The 20,267-nt window shown below is 37.8% G+C and overlaps 1 protein-coding gene across 2 annotated transcripts; it reads left to right on the forward strand.

Annotated features, from left to right (window-relative positions):
• Positions 1–2,219: 2,219 nt before the first annotated feature.
• Positions 2,220–6,241, forward strand: LOC121263976 (protein ROOT PRIMORDIUM DEFECTIVE 1). 2 transcript variants are annotated; one of them, XM_041166987.1, is made up of 2 exons: positions 2,220–4,081; positions 5,909–6,241. In XM_041166987.1, exon 1 carries the CDS (start codon positions 2,549–2,551, stop codon positions 3,818–3,820), a length of 1,272 nt encoding a protein of 423 aa, XP_041022921.1. In that variant the 5' UTR covers positions 2,220–2,548; the 3' UTR covers positions 3,821–4,081; positions 5,909–6,241. The 2 variants fall into 2 exon arrangements, with proteins under 2 accessions (XP_041022921.1, XP_041022920.1); XM_041166986.1 differs by lacking the exon at positions 5,909–6,241 and adding an exon at positions 4,256–4,559.
• Positions 6,242–20,267: the final 14,026 nt, after the last annotated feature.

Genomic DNA, 20,267 nt, shown 5'->3' on the forward strand with positions numbered 1-20,267 from the left:
AAGTTGAAAGGGTAGGAAGTGGCTTCCTTAACTAAGTTCTATTTGCTGGAATCAAACGTGATAGACTTAAACGAAGAGAAGCCCCTATTTATATCGTGAACATGTTAGTCAACACTGAATGTTGCATCAATAATAAGGGAAATGATACTCCCACCTACACTTTCTACTGACAAAGTGTACCGATTCTATATCTTTTTTAGGATTTTTGTTTCTTTATATTTTAGTATTGTGTTTTTCATTTTTTTATGCATTTTAAAAACAAAATACATAAAAAATGCTTTGAAAAAAGAAAAAAAAAATTACACAGTCGGTACCGAATTCAATATCGACTATCGGTGGCTCTAGCACCACCCCAATAAGAGTTCTACTATGCTTTAGCCTTAGTTTGTAACACTCTGGCCACACTGGCCAGCATGTACATTGAGTTGGCTTAAGTGAAAAAAAGAAACTAACAGCAAATGCCCCATTTGGTCAACCTTTTATATCTTTCAAAAGAGTAAAAAAAGCCTTAAGGAGCAGCCAAAAGTTTTCCCCATCTGCTCGATCCCGAAGCTGTGTTCTCTAGTGTTGCATTGCATCCTCATAGCCTATAAGTGAAGATTCAACCCACGAAAGCAGAGTTCTTCAATGACACCGTGAAGCTCTTGCATTTGCATTTCGATTTTCTTCTTGTTGATTTGATTTTGGGATTTTTTTCAGATTCTCTACTTTACATTTCGAAATCTTTGTAGAGTTTATGCTAAGATTGTTAAAAGGTACGTCTTTGCCTTTCTGGGTCCTCTCTGATTTTTGGGTTGAATAACTCTATTTTCCCTTTGGTTTTGTTTGTTTTTTCTTTTTACTTTTAAATTTGGCCATTCCCATGTTATCATTTTGACTAGCAAACACAAAGAAATTTCATTTCCACTAACATGTAATCATTTTTAATATTTCCAACATAAACAAAATTTGTGAAGGATTACCTTATTGTGTGCTTGGGAACCACCATATTGTAGTGCGAGTGTGTCACCCATAGCCTTATAAACTGTCATTAAGTTCTCTGCTAAATGAGCAACATGGACTGCTTAAATCGCACAAATGTTGTCCAATAAGTGTATGGACAAGCTGCCCTTGGTAGTTAGCTGCATGCTTTAGGATTTATAGAATTCCCTGCTCCTCAGGACCCCTTCTTTAGACATGCATTTGATGTCATAGTTTCCATTTGCATAACAGCTTCCACCTCCATCAGAAAAATTTGCTTCCAAGTTCCCAACATCCCCATTTTTATTAACAAAAATTCTATTCTTTAGTCCTTTTTTTTATTATAGAGATTCTCAAAAGAGTTGTGGCCGTTATATTTACTGCATCACCTAATCCTCTAAAGGGAGGCCATGAACAACACAAAAAGTTTCAACAGTCAAAAAGATCGTAAAAAGAAAACAGTCAAAAGTTTGTCGTCGTCGAGTGACCTAGCTTTTGCAATTTGGGTTGGTACTGTTTGAAGAAAGGAAGCCTCCCTGGCCAATGTCGTCGTCGAGTTAAATAGCTAGTGTCGTTGTCGGTTTGAAGAAGTTGCTGTCGGAACTCATCGCATTTGATTTTGAGAAAGCCAATTCGTAGTAGGGGTGTAAATCGGTCCAGTTCGATCCGAAGAGATGTCGGTCCATCATTTTTCAGACCGAATCGATCACTCCTAGTGGACCAGACCGGACCGTTAGCTATCGGTCCGGGCTAGTTTCAAAATGGGGCCCAATCATACAAAAAAGCCGATCATTCTTGAAGTATACTAAAAAGCCTATAATGTGTATTTTTGGCTCATTAGTATAAAAAAAATCGACGATGTTTATAATTTTGAATAATACAACTACAACTATTTAATTTAATTTGCATATGTTTTACTTAAAAATAGCCTAAAAAAAGTTGTTCAAATTATCAAAAATGATAATTATATATTAGTTAATTGATATTAGTTAATTAATAATTATATATTTAACATTTTATATTTTTAATAGTCATAGATTAGATGAAAATTACATGATTCACTTATATAACTAATATATAAAATAATATATATAATTTATAAAAAATATTTAGAAATATATATATTTATAGTTTGACCAGTCCAGTTCGGGATGAAAAAATCTCATCCTAAGACAGGACCGAAATAAATTCGGTTTCACAAATAATAAACCGAAACCTACCAAAAAAGTTTTCAATTCGATCCAATCTGGTCAGTTTTTCTAGATCGAAAATTTTAAGCCCCTAGTTCATTGAAGAAGGGGTTCACGGGGGCCAATTTCTTCCTAATGCCAATTCATGCCCTTTTTGGATGGAGGGTGTGGCCATAGTGTCAAAGAACAGTCTAATAAATAGAATTTTCGCCCCAATATTAAACCTATTTCGTTCTGAAAAGAGTTTCTTGGCTAGAAACCCAAACGGGGCCTCAAGTCCCTGAATGCATGGAATAGTGATCAGTGATTCCTCAGCTTAGTTTCACTCTCCCCCGTTGATTCTCCGTTCTGACTGCGAAAGTATACTCGTATTCAGAGCCCTCTTCTCCGAATCGAATATGATGAGGGTATTAGATAGGTACAGGCTCACTATCTTGCCATTTTCTCTGCCTTTCACGAGGCCGCAAAAGTTCAAATTTGGTCCATTCAATTTTTTCACTCAGAGGAGGTTCAAAAAACCAGTAATCTCTGCCCGAACTCGCTTGGAAGACCGAGTCAGGGACCCCAAGCTTGACAAGCTCGTCACCTCCATAAAAAAACTCAGAACCATCTTCAACCTGCTTGAGCTAATGTTGCAAAGAAAACGCGGTCCCTTCGTTTCCGTACAGTTGATGTCCCGGTGGAGGAACATCGTTGGACTAAACATCGCTATTGGCGGTTTTATTAAAAAATACCCACACGTGTTTGAGCTGTTTACGCATCCAATTAGGAGGAATTTATGCTGCAGGATTAGGCAGAAGGTAAGAGTTTTGATGAGGGAGGAAGAGAATGCTGTTAAAGAATGTGAGTTGGAAGCTGTATACCGCGTGAAGAAGTTGTTAATGATGTCGGTCAGTGGCACTGTTCGTCTTCATGCTTTGAGGTTGATAAGAACGGAATTGGGTTTGCCCCTCGATTTTCGTGACTCGATTCTTGCAAAGTATTCTGGTGATTTTAGATTAATTGGTTTGGAGGTAGTGGGATTGGTGTGTAGGGATGAGAATTTGGGAGTTGCCCAAGTTGAGACGTGGAGGGAGAAAGAGTATAGAGAGAAGTGGTTGAGTGAGTTCGAGACCAAACACGCATTTCCAATTAATTTCCCGACTGGGTTTAAGATCGAGGCAGGTGTTAGAGACAAGTTGAAGAATTGGCAAAGGCTACCGTATTTGAAGCCGTATGAGAGGAAAGAGGTAGTTCGGGTTCGAACTTGTGGAGGGATGGAGCGGTTTAAGAAGAGAGCAGTCGGAATTCTTCATGAGTTATTGAGCTTGACAGTGGAGAAAATGGTTGAAGTTGATCGTTTAGCTCATTTCCGAAGGGACTTTGCCATGGAAGTTAATGTGCGGGAACTACTTCTTGAGCATCCTGGAATTTTTTACATATCGACGAAAGGGAATCTACAAATGGTCTTTCTTAGAGAAGCATATTGCAAAGGATATCTGATTGAGCCCAACCCAATATATGTTGTTCGAAGGAAGATGTTGGACCTTGTCTTGCAAGGGTGTCGAAGTACTGGAGAATTTGTGACTGAGAAGGAAGTCAAGGAGGCTAGTGATTCTTTAGTCTGTAGAACTGATGGTGAAGGTACGAGAGATGGAGACTGGGTTATTCCAATTGTGGAGAGTCTTTGACAAAGGAAATCCTTACGACAGTGCAGGCGAAATCAATTATTAATATGAAGAAGTTCACTGGAGGTAGTGAAAGTGATGCTTGCATTAAGGGTTAGTCGAATTTAGCCATGTGATGATTGACATCTAATCTATGGCAAGTGGTCTTCTTCTCTCTAATGAGTCAGATGATATCCTTCGTGGACCTCAAGAAGGTTGCCTCAAACAATGGACCACCCAAGACGACTAGTTGCTAATAACTCCCCGTGAAAAATATCGATTTTGGTAAGTTCCATCTCCCTGAATTCTCGTCTCGAGTGTGTTTTTGGCCTGGATGTAGTAGTATCTCTTGATTGTTTCCCTAAACACCTGTTTGGCGCTGAAGAACCTGTATTTAATTTCATTGGTTAACTCGTGACATCTTCTTGGGTTTTCTTTTCTTATGGTTCATATCACAAGAATTTAGCACTTGCACGAAAAGAAGTGGTGCTTTCCTGTATGCTGAATAGTGTTCTCTATAGAAACAATTTTGTCATCAGTAATCGTTATGATCCCCATATGTCTGTCTCATGTGCTGCCTTTAAATGGAGAGAAATGACGAGCTTTGAAGATCGGGAACCTTTTTTGGATGAGCTTTAAGAGATTCTTTCTTCCTTCTAACACATTTTTCTGTGCATCTGTAGTTGTTCTCAACGGGGCTAGTTTCCCTGATTTCTTGTATCCATTTGTAGTCCCTAACTGTAACTAGGTGTTCTCTTTGTGTCCCTGGATTACGTCTATTTACCTGTATTAATAAAATTTTATTTTACATATAAAAAGAAAAGAAAAGAAAAGAGAGGCCAACATCTTAGCGTTCACAATGACTTCTTTATCATATTCTTCTAAATACATCACCAAAATCTACATTTTATTATTATTTTACATATTGACTCTTACAATACATCATACATCAACTTATCTATTTTTTCTCTATACAATTTAAATATTCTTTTTTTAATTTTTTTTATTCATTTCAAATATTTCCTCTAACTATCAATGATATCCTCGTATCTTTTGATATTTACAATAGCTCTCTATATATAATGTCATATTTAAATTACTTCAAAAAATAGAGACAAAATTAAGAGTAAAACTAGGTTTTTCTTCTTTTTTTTTTTTTTTTTTTTTTTACACCAAATAATGCATGATGTCTTGATCATTTTCACTGGAAAACCAAACTAACCTGGTTTGTTCAGAGAAAATTCATTTAATTTTTAGTATCTGTTCAATGCATCTATTTGATCCTGATGCCCCACATTTGATTGAAAGGGTAGCCTTATTATTAACATCAAAACTTCTAATGAGTCAAAGACTCACAGTCAAATTTTTGGCTCCAAATTCTGTTTTTTATTTTTTCTGATGTTGCTTTTGTTTGTTTTTGGATGATTTTTTGGGCTCTCGCCCCATTGAATCTTATATCTTTATAACCACTTAGTTAATCTAAGTTATGCTTACCTTGAAAAGATAAAAAATAATAATAATAAAAAAAGTCAAAGACTATGTAAACGGAGTGCTAGAGAGTAATGAGACGAGGGGCTTGTGTGAAAGTGATAAAGGGTTAAAATGAAAATAAGATAAAAAAGAAAGGAGGATGAAATGAGAGAGAAATAATATAAAGTTGTTTAGAAAAATGAACAATAACCACATGTAACGGGTTTACTATAGCTAAATAGAAAAAAGAAATAGAATAGATAATCTGTTGGAGGGGACTTTTGGTCATATTTTTTTATATTCTACAGAAAATTGTATTTTACAAAATCTATTGTGAATGCTCTTCTATGTTTTATATTTGTATGCCATCATTTGCAATAACTACTCTACGTCAAAACTAATGCGGAACCCGATAAATCACGAATTCAGGCAATTAAGTATGTTAAATTGTGTCTGTCCAAGGCTCCAAACGTGATAATTCACTACTTGGAGATTCTAATCTTTGCTTATTAAAGACTCAAGTGGTGTAAAAACATCTCTAACTTATTTTTAGGAGTGGAAATTCGAGTATTGTGTTAAATTATGAATATTAGATTATATGAGTTAATCCGAACACGATCTGTTTAATTGCAATGGTGCTAGGACGGTATAACAAGTTTTGTGACTAGGCTGCGGTGGAAAGAGGTTGTGCTTCACGGTGGGCTACGGTTTGCTTTCAACAGAGGGTGGCGACGTGGAGGGGTTCGTCACGCAATTTGGATGTCTAGGACGTGGGATGTGAGCTTCTCAATGCAATCAGTTTGGGATGGTTTATGGTGCCGTGAAGGATTTGCCTTGGGTGGTTCTAGGGCTGGCTCAATGCCAAAGGCGGCCTTAGAGCATCTTCATTGGATTATGTAAATGTAAATATAAAATTTGTATAATATCACATGATTTTATATTTGATTATTCTATTTAAAACTTATTCCCACATTAGATTATCTATCTATTAGTCAAAATAATAATAAAATATTATCAATTTAATAATATTTTTTTAAATAATAATAAAATATTATATATGCTGCAATGTTTGATGACCATCTAAAAGTGATTAATAAACAACCAGAATCATTTAAAACACATCAACAAGATAACTAATTCCACAACAAACACTCCACAATTAAAACACAACAGCAGCAACAGGTAACTAATTCCACAATTCCACAACATCAATTCCATCAGCAGCAGGTAATTCCACAACAACATTCCACAAATTGAAACAGCGGCAGGTAACCATCAGCAGTAGGTAATTCCAGTCGTTCAAAACACATAACTATCATTCCAGCTGTTCAAAACACATAAGAATGCATAAGAAAAACACTGCCCAGTCTCAAAATGACAATGTTACCAAACAATTCATACACGTGAGCACCATACACAAAATGAACCACTGTCCCATTCTTTAAGTTATGATAATCCAAAATAGACAGCACTCATTTTGAACAAGCGAATATCTACCTTCTCCAGAATTTTTTATTGCTCTTTGATTCTTGCCACTTCCTCCAAATATGAAAAGTCATGCTTTGGTCGAGAACAAACTTTTCAGATTTTTGAAATGAGAGATTTATTGAACTTGCAATAAGATGATGTTGCTGAAAGTAGGACTATTCATCCTGATTCCGGCCTAGGAACCTGGGTTTCAAACTTGGGCTAGGTTAGCCCGAGTCAGACCAGAATGAATCTGGGTTGTAAATCCGGAATACGGGTTTACAACCTGGAACCTAGTTTTTTTTTTTTTTTTTTTTTAATGTTTTGAAACTGAAACAAATAAAAATGACATTTGGAAAAGACAAAGACTAACCGACAGAAATTGCAGACTAAAATATGTACCATTGCAGTTGCCACCTTTGCTAATCACTGGAGTTTGGAACTCTAAATTTTTTCACCAAACCCTAGAAAACCGCACAAAGTCTCGAAAAAGCTGATAAATGAATTCGAGTATTCGAACCAGAAAATTATTGACAGAAACAAAGTTTCTCCTATGGTTCTTTCTTCCGTTTCTTGCACTTTCTTGTTAACTTTCTTTCTTAGCTACTAGAACCATTTACTGTTGTTTTGATTTTTGAATGTTTTGAAACTGAAACATACATTCAAACTGACAAACAAAAAAAAAAAAAAAAGGGGGTACCGGGCTGTAAATCCAGGTACCCGAACCGGGTGTACCCGAGTTTTGCAACTCGGGTTCCAGCCCAAAACCGGAATTCGGTTTTCTAGGCTCCAGACTGTACCCAAAAAAAAAACCCGGCCCTGATTAATAGTCCTAATTGAAAGTAATGGCTACAATCGTCCCATGATTAGTAATAATGAAGTGCATTAACTCATTTTTCTACCCAAAGCATTTTGGTATCCTCTCTCAAATTAAAAAATAATAGCACCTCTTAATCGTTTCCCACAGAAGCACCAGCAAACAAAACTTGTATACGTTTAAATATGTCAAACTTACAAGACATATTTTTTTCTATTTTCCTAAAGCAAAAGCATAAAAGGAAAAATGAAACATCAAGAGCTGGGTGATGAGTGAGAGAGCTTCCCAACGGCTTAGCTAAAGCGAATCTTCCATGGAACATCACTGCAGCAACCATAGTATCTGCAAGGGCTTTGGCTCGTCGATAGTAGGTAGAGATGGAGTCTGACCCCTTTTTGAGAGAGGCAAGTTGGAGTTGGGTTTGGATGAGACAAGCTTGGGATACGGAAGCGTAGGTGGATTCTAGAGATGAAATTAGTGTAGACATCACTAATTGATCTTGTTGTAGCCATAGGTCATATGCAGGGTTGGGAGTATGATTTACGAGCTTTGGTTTAGGGGCTGGGCAGGTGTTGTCAACGAACTTATAGAGACGTTAACCACGTAGGTAAGGGACCAATTGAATCTTCCATAACAAGTAATTGTCTTGGGTTAATTTGACAAAAATTGTATGAGAAAGGGAAGGTTGTGGGAGTGGGGAGAAGAAGACATAGGATTAGCCATGGACGTTAGTCCTTGTTGGCTCTGATACCATGCTACAAAAATGTATTGTTTGTATTTCTCATTAAATTAAATGAATTTACATGAGGCTCTTATATAGACGTGAGCCAGTGTTTCTGTACAATGTTGTAATGCAGCTAGTGCTAGAATATTCGATGCTACACTTGGGTGTGATACGAAAAGTATTAGGGAATCTACATAATCTATGGCAATTCCATGATTTATGTTTCTGTAAATATATTTGTAATCAATTTGTTTTCCACCTTCTATTCATAGATGTACATTCCTTTATTAGCTTCAACCTTGTATTATATTTAGACAAGTTGTAATGGAAAGAGATTAAGCTTCTTGCCAACTTATCTGTGCAAAGTCTTATGTGGTATCAGTAGGTTCTTCTCTCACGAGAACAACGATTCTGTCCTAAACCATGTCGTCTAGTGATCAATCTAATCCCAACTCTGTCTCAGGAGGCTCTAACCCTCCCTCAGTCTTACCTCTTGTCTCCATTCACACCTCCAGCCAACTTCCCTATAAGCTTACCGCATCAAATTATCCTTCTTGGCGTGCAACGTTCATCACCATCCTCTTTCGTTATGATCTGATGGGTTATTTGGATGGCACCCTTCCGTGCTCTCCCACACCCACTGCGACCACTCCTCCTGCTGCTGTGGCTTGCTATGCACACTAGTATCGACAAGACCAATTGTTGTTGAATGCGATTTTTTCTTTGGTTTCTGAAACCGTAATGCCTTTCATCGCAATGACTACTACCAGTCGTGATGCTTGGCAACATCTAGCCCGCTTGTTTGCAAGCAAATCTCGAGTTTGAATTATGCAGCTCAAGGAGGATCTCACCCTTATCCAACGGGGTTCTCGCACGGTGTCTGAATTTCTTCATGCAGTCAAGGTGATCGATGATGAACTCCCTCATTGATGCACCCATTTCGGATGATGATTTGACGCTCTATGTACTTAATGGCATTGGTTTGGACTTCAGAGATATGGTGGCTCCCATCCTCACATGAGAGATTGCTTTGTCTTTTGCTGAATTACATGATCTCCTCATTGGGCATGAACACTATCTCAAACGCATGGATGGCAATACTTCCACTCTTGTTGTCACATCAAACTCATCCCAATGGAAGCCGTCTAATGGTCGATTCAAGAACAACAAATCTCGCTCCAAACAAAATTCCAACAATAAATTTGGCCTCAAGAGATCCCCTGTTGTTTGCCAAATCTGTGACCAGTCTGGACACATTACCAAAACATGTGCTGAACTTCAGTCCCGCCCTGTTGCGAACTGCACTACTTCGACGACTCCAACAAACAGCAAATGGCTTCTTGACTCTGCTGCCTCTCATAACATCACTTCTGATTTGGCTAACCTCTCCATCCATTCTGAGTATGAGGGTCAGGATGAGGTGGTTCTTGGGGATGGTACAAGTTTGCACGTTGCTCATATTGGGTCGACCACCATTTCCTCACCTTCCCGATCTCTTACCTTAAAAGAAACCTTACATGTGCCTCTCATTCACAAAAATATGATATATGTTCATAAATTCACTCATGATAATAATGTTGTCATTGAATTTCACCCTTTCTTTTATCTTGTGAAGGATTGGATGACGGGAGCAGTGCTCATGCGCGACAGGTGTGGAGATGGTGTGTATCCTGTGGCATTGCGTTCCTTCTCGCCTCAAGTCAATCAAATTCGTTTAACTGGAACTTGTGTCTCCTTTGATTGTTGGCATCATCGGTTGGGGCATCCCACTCCAAAGATTTTGTCATCTCTTCTTCGCACTCATGCTTTACCTGTGTCCGCCTCTAAGTCTACATTGTCTTGTATTTCTTGTCAATGTAATAAGTCGCATAAACTACCCTTTAGTTCCACTTCTCTCAAGAGTACTGTTCCTCTAGAATTTTTGTATGCCGATGTGTGGGGGGACCCTCACCTGTTCCCTCCATTGATGGCTATCAGTATTATTTACTACTTGTTGATCATTTTACTAAGTATTGTTGGTTTTATCCCTTGCGGCAAAAATCTAATGTTAGTCCTACGTTTGTTCAATTCACCACCATGGTTGAGAATCAATTTTCTTGCAAGCTTAAAAACTTGTTGTAACACCCCATAAATTAGTGCATTTTTAATGAAGCATTTTTATTTATTTATTCAAAATTTATTCTCTTATTTTATAATTATCGGATATTTTAAATGGGTTATTTTATGATCTTTAAATTGTGGGAATTAAATTGTTATGTTTTCTTAATATTTATTTATTGTTATACATTTAAATTGTTATTCTTTAAAATTAATTGATTGTGGAATTTAATTATTTTATTTTCATTGTATCATTACGTTTAAATTATTTTAATTGATTTGTTGTTTTAAAATCCTTTCCGTTGGATCATTTTCGTGACTCAAGATGTGAGAACTGGACCTCATTTCTTTCACTCCATTTTCTCTTTCCTTTTTTTTTTTTTTTTCTTATTTTCCTTTCTTTTTCTTCTTTTTCCCCTGCTTTCCCCCTCCCCGCGCACGCGACCCAGCTCCCTCTCTCTCCCCGTGTCCGTCACCTTCACCCAGACCGCCGCCGTCGCGCCACCGTGAGCGACACCGCCCGGCCGACCAGCTCCCCTCCCTCCGGCGACCTCAACCCCCAAATCCCAGCCCCTATCTCGCCGCCGGTAGCCCGCACGCACCCCACGAAGCCGCGGTATTCTTTGCCCCATTGCGCCGCCGTCGCGCCACCTCCGGCCACCATTTCTTCACTACTTCATCCCCAACCTTCTAGCAACCCAATGGACCAAACCCTAGCTCCGATCCGTCACCGGTGAAGCCCCACCAAGCCCATTTCCGATTTGTGCATCTTTGGCCTAAAACCACCCCTTGCGCCGCCACCCACGGCAAACCACCACCACCATTGGCTTCACCGACCTCTCTAGGCCCTACCCTATCAATTTTGGGTCTTAGTTTGTCCCCGTTGAAAAGTGGGTATTTGAGACCCACGGCCACAGTGTATTTTACACTGTGTTGTTGCTGAGTCGCTACCTTTTGCAACTCTGTGATCCTCCAAAAATCATATTATAGCGCTGTAAGTATTTTCTGAAAGAAATTTCGTGATTTAAATGTATTTTTGCACTAACTCATTTTAACTGTGAACTGGTTGGTTATGCCGGACTGAGTCCGAGGAGTTCGGGGGTCGGATGGATTGCGGACGGAGTTGATTGTATGTTTGGTTTGTGATTGGATTGTGTTGACATTTGTTGGATATTGGTGTCGTGTCTTGTTCACTGCAATTGCACGCATGATCATGTTTATAAAGAAAACTGGGTTTTCGCATGATTGCATACATGTTCATGTGTTTATTGAGAATTGGATTCTCATGTGAGTAAAAGGAAAAGAGACTGTAGGGATGGTGGTAAGCAGGGATGGTGGTAGAGTCCCGCCTGCGATTCCCGCCTACGGTGCACGCGGTAGGGATGGTGGTAAGTAGGGACGGTGGTAGAGTCTCGCCTGTGATTCCCGCCTACGGTGCACGCGGTAGGGATAGTGGTAAACAGGGATGGTGGTAGAGTCCCGCCTGTGATTCCCGCCTACAGTGCTCGGTTAAGTATTCATTGTGTGGAAAGAAACTGTAGGGATGGTGGTAAGCAGGGATGGTGATAGAGTCCCGCCTGCGATTCCCGCCTACGGTGCACGCGATTGGGATGGTGGTAAGCAGGGATGGTGGTTGTGTCCCGCCTGTGATTCCCGCCTACGGTGCACGATAAATGGGTTGTTTTGTGTGAATCATTTTCTGGGAAAATGACAAACTATATTTTTGGGCCAAAATGAGATTTTTGCCGTGTGTTGGAAATAATCATTTTTATGGAAAAAATGGTATTTTATGACTAAATGTATTTTGTCATATTGTTGGTTGCATTAATGTATTTTTATCTCGAGAGTTGTTTGGTTTATACTTACCTGTGGTACCATTTTATGGTATCGCAGATTTTGATGTAGATGATGATGACAAGCCCTAGCTTGGCTCCGTTGGTGGAGTGATATGAGATTGCTCCTGTTTAGCGAGTTATGTTTTTATCAATTTATATATTGCCTTTGTAATATATTTGGGATGACTGTATAACTCTTTAAAGATAAATTGTGTTGAATATTTGTATTTAAAATTCTGGTACTTAGTTGACTAGTATAATATCCACTGCGAATTTTTATTGTGCACATTTGCATGTTTCACACACACTTGAGCACATTTCGTTGGGATGCGTGACCGTATTGTCATCATCCCGACGTCACGATTCCCGTTCTTTTGTACGTGGGAGTCGGGGCGTCACACTTGTACTCCAACAAGTGGTGAATTTATCAAGTTACGTTCTTTTCTCACTGCTCGTAGTATTAGCCATTATACCACTGCCCCCTTACCCCTCAACAAAACGGTACGGTTGAACGTCGCCATCGTCATGTTGTTGAAACAGGTATGACCTTGCTACATCATGCTTCGGTTCCTTCCACTTACTAGACCTACGCACTTGCCACTGCAGTCTACCTTATTAATCGTCTTCCTACACTCTTGTTCTTATGGCAAAGTCCCTTTGAAGCACTCTTTGGTCGTGCTCCTGATTATCACAAATTGCGGACCTTTGGTTGCCAATGTTATCCTTGGCTTGTTCCCTACTGTACAAACAAGCTTCAACCAAAATCTCAACCTTGTGTTTTCCTTGGGTACTCCCTCACACAACATGCCTTCAGATGTTTGGACCTCAACACGAGCAAGCTGTATCTTTCTCGTGATGTCACCTTCGAAGAACACTTGTTCCCGTTCAAAAATGCACCACCTCGCCCTCAAGAAATTACTTATGTCCCCTCTCCCGTGAGTCTAGTCTCCACTCCTTCGGTGCCTCTAGTTCGCATTGCTGTTGTGGATGATTCTCATCGCACACCTCCTGCAATTGTGCCTCCTGCCATTTCCACTCCTACTTCTACTCCAGGTATGCCCTCTGACTCCCCTATTCATTCTTCCCCTAGCACTGAGTCTAGTCTGCCTGCAGTACCAACGCCACCTCGCCGAACCCATCCCATGGTTACTTAAGCTCAGAACAACATCTTTCGTCCCAAGTAACTTTCAGTGACTCCCAAGCATCCTCTTGCTTCCACCTTGGAACCAACATGTGTTTCTCAAGCTCTAAAGGACCCTCAGTGGTGCAAAGCTATGGCAGACGAATTCACTGCCTTGGTTTCTCATGGCACTTGGAAACTTGTCCCCAAGCCTCCTGTGTTTAACTTAATTGGATGTAAATGGGTGTTCCACGTTAAACGCCACCCAGATGGGACTGTCGATAGATTCAAGGCGCGACTTGTCGCTAAAGGATTTAATCAACGCCCTGGTGTGGACTACAATGAGACCTTCAGCCCAGTCATCAAACCCACTACCATTTGGCTTATTCTCTCTTGGAAGCGAAAATGGTGATTTGAAAGTAGAAATATGGAAGAGGAGAAGAGGGAAAGTGACGAGGGAGGAGGGAAAGAGCGAAAATGGTGAAGATGGATTTCCCAGCAGTAGGTTAGGAAAGAGAAAATTTTGAGGGAAATAAAACAGCATTGCACGGGACCTTTTATTGATTAAATTATTGTTCTAACCTTTGAACAGTGAAGAGTCAAATATGACCAGGGGATGGTTGTTACTCAAGCTAGAACTCATAATTTTGCATTTGGATAAGTCAAATTATGCATTTCAATGGCATTTGGGTAATCCAATGCCTGTGCTTAGCTGAAAATTTCAAAAATGTTTTATTATTATTATATTTTATATTTAACACAAATATTTTAAAATATTTAAAATTAATTATTCAAACCTTGTTAAATAAAAGAATTATTTATCAACATTTTGTATTGGATTAATTTTGAAAGTGTAATAATTTTTATAATTCTCCATTAAAACAATCACTCAAAATAAATAATTTTCAAAATATTTTATTTTAATGTGTCTTTTAACTATCCCAAGCTATAATTTTTTCTTCCTTTTTACAATGCCATAGGTAGTCTTAGAGGATTAGCAGTAGACTCAACAAAATTTGACCAAAATTTAGATAGAGAATTCACTTTTATAAATTTAGAGTACTAGTAACGGACTCAACTTAGCCAAATTTTGGCCAAAATTTAGCTAAGTTGTACAAAAATCTACTACAATGGAATCAATAAATCTACAATAATTTTAACCCAACATTTGTTCACTGGCCAAATTTTGCTAGCCCAAATATTATTTTCATCATAAAAAATTCCTCTTTCTGCTCTACCTCTATTATTCCCACACAAGAAGAAAAAGATGAAGGAAAATTCCTCTCACTCTCGTGCAAGAAGAGAAACACGAAGGAAAGTCCTCTTCATTTGAACAAAAGTATACCCAAGCGACGTCGAAGGAAAAATCCTCTTCATCATAAAAAAGTATACCCAAAAGTATCATTTCTAGCAGAAAGGAAAATCCTCTTCAGCAGCTGTAACACCCCACCTAAGAAGCTCATTAGGCCTTGACCTTAGTAACCTTAATCTTAGTTAATTAGGAGTTGAACTATTCTAGAATAAGAATAATTTTGGATATTTGAATTGGCAAGAGGACCTTATACTTTGAGTTTAGAAGAATTATTAGAAGATTCTAGTGCAATAGTAATTTTTGAGGAGAAACGAAAATTTTGGTGCTTGATATTATTTGGAGAATTTTTAGTGCTTCTTTAATTTTGAGGATCAATGCCAAGAGGCCCATAAGAGAATGACACATGACATATTGGATGGTTGCCACATTAATGGGCTAAGCAATTTGGGTTAAATATTTGATGGAATTGGAGAAGGCCCAAAGAGTGGTTTACTAAGGACCCAAACTTTTTGGGTATAAAGGCTTATGAGAGACACTAAGGTATTAGGCCCAACTTATTAAGCATGAAGGATTAGAGAAGCAAGTCCGTTAGTGAATTTAGTGAGGCTTTTAGGACCTTAGAGCATTCATGGGCCTAGCTCAAGAAGCCTTGAAACAAGTCTTTAGGAATTCAAGACTAGCTTTGACCCAAGCATGAGGAAGGCATAAGGCCTTTGGGCCAAGCTTGGTATAAATTTGACACATGGCCCAATTAGGCCAAGTCAAATATTTTCAAACCCATCTCAGTGGATCTTGAGATTTCTTTTTTATTCGAAACGATTTGGTGATAAGGCCTCTCTCATTCAAGCCCAAGAGCCATGAGCCATGCACACACGCATCTGGCCCTTTTAAACCCACTTTGCCCAAAGCCAGGTTTATTTTACTATTCAACTTGAAAACCCAATAGACCATAACATTGATTTCCTTAAGCTCAAATCATACCCTTAGTACTCAAATTAAGTTTTGAAAATTGGCTAAAGTCATTAACTATCATACTTGAGGTTAGTGTACTTTAAGCCATGCTTTGAAACTTAATTTGCTTAATCTTTTCTTAAAAATTTTAATTTTAATTTTATTGAATTAATACTCCATTAAAATCATGATTAGGCCCTGTTAATACCTTAGCTAAACCACCCCACATGTCATTACAAAAAATGGCATAACAAGACCAAACCTTACATCAATCAGTTTTGAGTATTATCCTTTGTAATGCTTGGACTATTTTGCCCTTGGGTCCAACATTTTTGTGGTTTGTCCTCAAGGTTAATATAGTCCTTAAACACCTCATGAGACCCTCATAAACCCATTTTGAGCCTTGGACAAATTTAGTTGCATCAAACCAACTCAAAACACCAAACTGATTGCACCTAGGAAGCTAGTTGATTGCAAACTATTTTCGTTGAGTTTCAACAACCCATCTGCCATGGTTAAAGCCACCACCCCACGTCAAATCCTTATCCACCTAATCCTCAAGGGGTCCCATGAACATCATGAGAATTGTAACTCAGTTTTTCCCACCCAAAATAATCAAAAACCGAAACTCAACAAAAATCTACCAAATGGAAGCAATGTGAACCCACCAGTTGCAAGGGGAGATTTCATGACTCTTTTGTCAACCAAATCATGTCCCAAGACCTGATCACCACTGTAGAACCATTGTAGCCATAGTAGGGAAGAAATCATGGTGGTTTCAGGCCACTATTTCCCCTCCACAAGAAGACACAAACCAATGAAGATAATCTAAAAATTTTAGCAAACACCTCCATTGTATCAAGTTATTTCGAGATGTACCTTCACGATCACTTGGCAACCAACTCTCCACCTTCTACCACTAGAAAAATTCTTCAAGAAGTGACCTTTCTCCTGCACAAATCAGCCATGATGATGGTTCAAAGAGATTAGTCAAGACAGTGATCAAAATCTGCCAAAGGAAAAATCAGTTGAATCCGTTAGCCCCTTTAGTGGTTTTGATGATTTTTCACCCCTCTCCTTTATCCCATGACCTGGCCAACCCCCATAAGAGTAAATTAGCAACCATAGAGGTGAATTCATGGTGGTTTAGGGCATTATTTCGTTCTGCACAAGTGACACAAAGTGACGAAAGCAAATCTGGCAATTTCATATTCATACTCTATCTTCTATCAATCCCCTTGACCAAAGTCAACGTTCCCTTCCCCTTTGCTGCCTATAAAAGGCCTCTCACCCCTTCATTTTCTTCACACCTAAGAAAGCTTCCTCTTGAACCTTGAAGAGCACTTCCCCCTCTTAGAGATCAAAAGATTTAAACCGAGTGAGTTCTTGGTGTTCTTGAGAATTCTTGTGTAAGGCTATCTTGAGTGCTTGGAAGGCCATGCAATTTGTAAGTTTTCTTACTTTTGATCTTTGTTATCATGTCAAGCTTTGTTTCCATGTGTTGGTATGAAATTTGGGTGAGTATTGGGAAGGTTTTCATGCTTAAATCAAAATCGAGTCAATTAAGGGATGGTTTGGATAATTAAATGATTTTAAGTGAAAATTTAGCTATGGCATGTCTTAAGCATATTTTATATGATTTATTATTGTCTTAGAATAATTATGAAAGGTTTAAATTGTGGTTAAAAGCATGACATGGTAGGTTTTAGATCTATCTTGTTTTAATCATCAAGTATGAATTAGTTTTGAATGTACTAGAGGTTAAGGATATCTTAGCCATGATTAAGTGTTTGGATGAACTCTATTATCCATGGATTAGTCTTCACTATGTCATCAAAGAAGTTAGTGATCATTTGTGATTAAAGAAAATCTCATGTGCATGCAAACATAGGGGTCAATAGTTCAAAATACACTTAGGCATCAACTAAGTGCATGCCACGGGTTGCAACCATTTGGGAAAATTTCACTTTAATTTTTGAAAATCCAAGAGCATATATGGTTTTAGAATGCCAAAAATATGAAGTCTATAAATTTTTATTAAATTTGGAGTTCGTTTACAATTAGTAAAAATTTAAAGCCTTAATGACAATTTTTGAGAGTCTAGGGGCATTTCTATAAATACCCACTTTTGAAACCTTTGATTATTGACCTCACCACAGAAATATTAATCCTAACTTAGTAAGCACTTGATTTACATAGCTACAACATTTTTTTTCTCAATTACTCCGAAAGTTTGTAAGTTGGCCTCTAACTTACACCTTGATATATTATTTATGAATTATTGATAAATGCCTTATTCATGTTTCAATTATCACTTTGAGCATAAAATATCATGTTATATGATACATTGAGTGTATATTTACATGACAAGTGACATTTCTACCATTTTAGCATAATGCACCTATAAATGTCATTTTTACTTGAAAAGCTTGTTATACATGCACACGTCATGAAACACATTTTTCAAGCATAACATAAAAATAAATTTTTTCACAACCCTAAAGGCTAGGATGGGGAATTATCTTAGTGGAACTCCTCTATCCACTCTGAAGTGAGTAAAAACGGAGTGGTAACCCCTAAATTGACGAAAAACAGTCAACGGGCTTCCAATGGGTTCTTTTTAAAGAATGCCAGAGTGAAATCATATGTTATGACACCTAATATTGGTGGGTGTATATGTTATAATATTATGATAATAATATGTTATATTATCAATGCATTGGGAGCGATGTTTGCATACAATGACGTAGCGCCAACATGAGTTGTGCTACGGTCATCGGCAGGTGCTCATGATGCATATGGGGAACCATGTTGCTACCAAACGTATGTTAATGATGGCTTTAATAAACGATGAAATGTTATAATTTTTGAAAAAAAAAAATGAAGTATGAAATGTTCTCTTTTGAAATGCCATATTTGTTGAATAAGAAACTGAAAATGTTCTCTAAAAGCGAAAGGGATTAAGGTTTTTCTAAAAATGTTAATGAATCTAGATGGGAGGCACTTGCACATTTTTCTGCATTTCATGCAATTCGTATTTATCATTCTTCATGTATAATTTATCTCGGTGCAAGTTGGTTGTTTAACTTACTGAGATTTCGAGTAAATCTCACCCCTTATAGGACCACTATCATTCCCCCAGAATGATAGAAGTTGTGACAGGACCGATAAAGGATGAACATGATAGATCGCTGGATGTAAATGGTTGAAAAGGAGTCGAACCTTGAACGAAGACTAAAAATAATTTTCATGCTCATAAGCATTGACTCTTCATACTTCAGAGTGTATGAAATAGTTGATCTAAGTATGGAACTTGGATTAAGTATTTTGTATTAAGGAAATGCTATCCTTAAGTTTGAACTTATGATGGTTATTAATGTTATTGAGATGTTTTTAGTCTATTCTGGCATGATTTATAACTAATCACCCTTATTCCACTGCGATTATTGCATACTGCTAGTTATACTTATAAGATGCATTGCATATTAACTGTCATGTATAGGTGTATATAACCTTGTATTACATGTCTCGACGTTCTAAGTCTCTATTTCATCCCAAGCGGAAGTTGGGGCGTCACAGTAGCTACAGTCGAAGGACTCCCACTGTAAGCCATAGTCGTCGCCAAACGATGTCGACGTCTCCCACAGTTGCCATCGTAAGCCATGCTGAACGCCTCCTACTTTGCTTCCTTTTTCTTTTTTCTTTTTTTTCTGGTGCTGCATTTTATTCTATTTGGTTGAACTCTTCTTGTTTTGGGGCTGCATTAAGGTACGTTTGTGATCCTTGTTTTGAATTACGGTAAAACTCTATCAGTTTTATGTTGCAATAGAAAACTTCATCTATATGATTGAAAGTTGTTTGCATATTTAATTGTCTCACCCAAGCATCACAGACTCACTGCTCTAGTGAAGATAACTTCGTTGTTGCCATTCTGATTAATTTTTATTTTTAGTACGATTTCGTGTTTTTCTTGTTATGCTAGATCGCCAACAATATGCAGGGTACGAAGATGATAATAGAAAAGGTTGATGATCATTGGAAATAAATTATAATCAAATCAAGTGATCCAGATCTTGGTTCATTAGGGTAGTGGTGAATTATGGTTTCTAACTCTGTTTCGAAAATAATGGCAAGACCATACTATTAGAAATTTGTTGACAATGCCCTCAATTGCAAATTATGGAAACTGGTAGAAGTCTTAGATCTATATGTGAAATCACCTTTAGTTTACAAGTGGGTTGGATGATATTAGTCGTACCCATGTCTAAGAGACAATGAATATGCTAGTATTTGTGGTTCAAGAAATATATGTTACTTTGTTTCCACAGGATGGTATCTGCTATATGAATTATAGAGTAACATTTATTTGATGTTTTGAATCTCGAATTGTATTTGACATTTTAAGAGTCTTTAATTCCAACATTGTTTATGTTTTTTGGAGTAACGTTTATTTGATGCAAAACAAAAAGGTTGTCGTTAGTGAATCAGGGCACGATTTTTTTTTTTTTTTTTTTTTTTTGAAAAATTGAAAAGACATCCATCATCATAGAATAATTGAAAATGAAATTTTCATATGTCATACTGCCTAATTTAATGTATACAGAGTAAGCAAACATCAAAGATTCAAAATGGTTAGAAACATAGAAACTACCACGAAGGGAAGCAACAAAACAACAGG

This window comes from Juglans microcarpa x Juglans regia, chromosome 5D (genome assembly GCF_004785595.1).
Source record: "Juglans microcarpa x Juglans regia isolate MS1-56 chromosome 5D, Jm3101_v1.0, whole genome shotgun sequence".
NCBI lineage: Eukaryota > Viridiplantae > Streptophyta > Magnoliopsida > Fagales > Juglandaceae > Juglans > Juglans microcarpa x Juglans regia.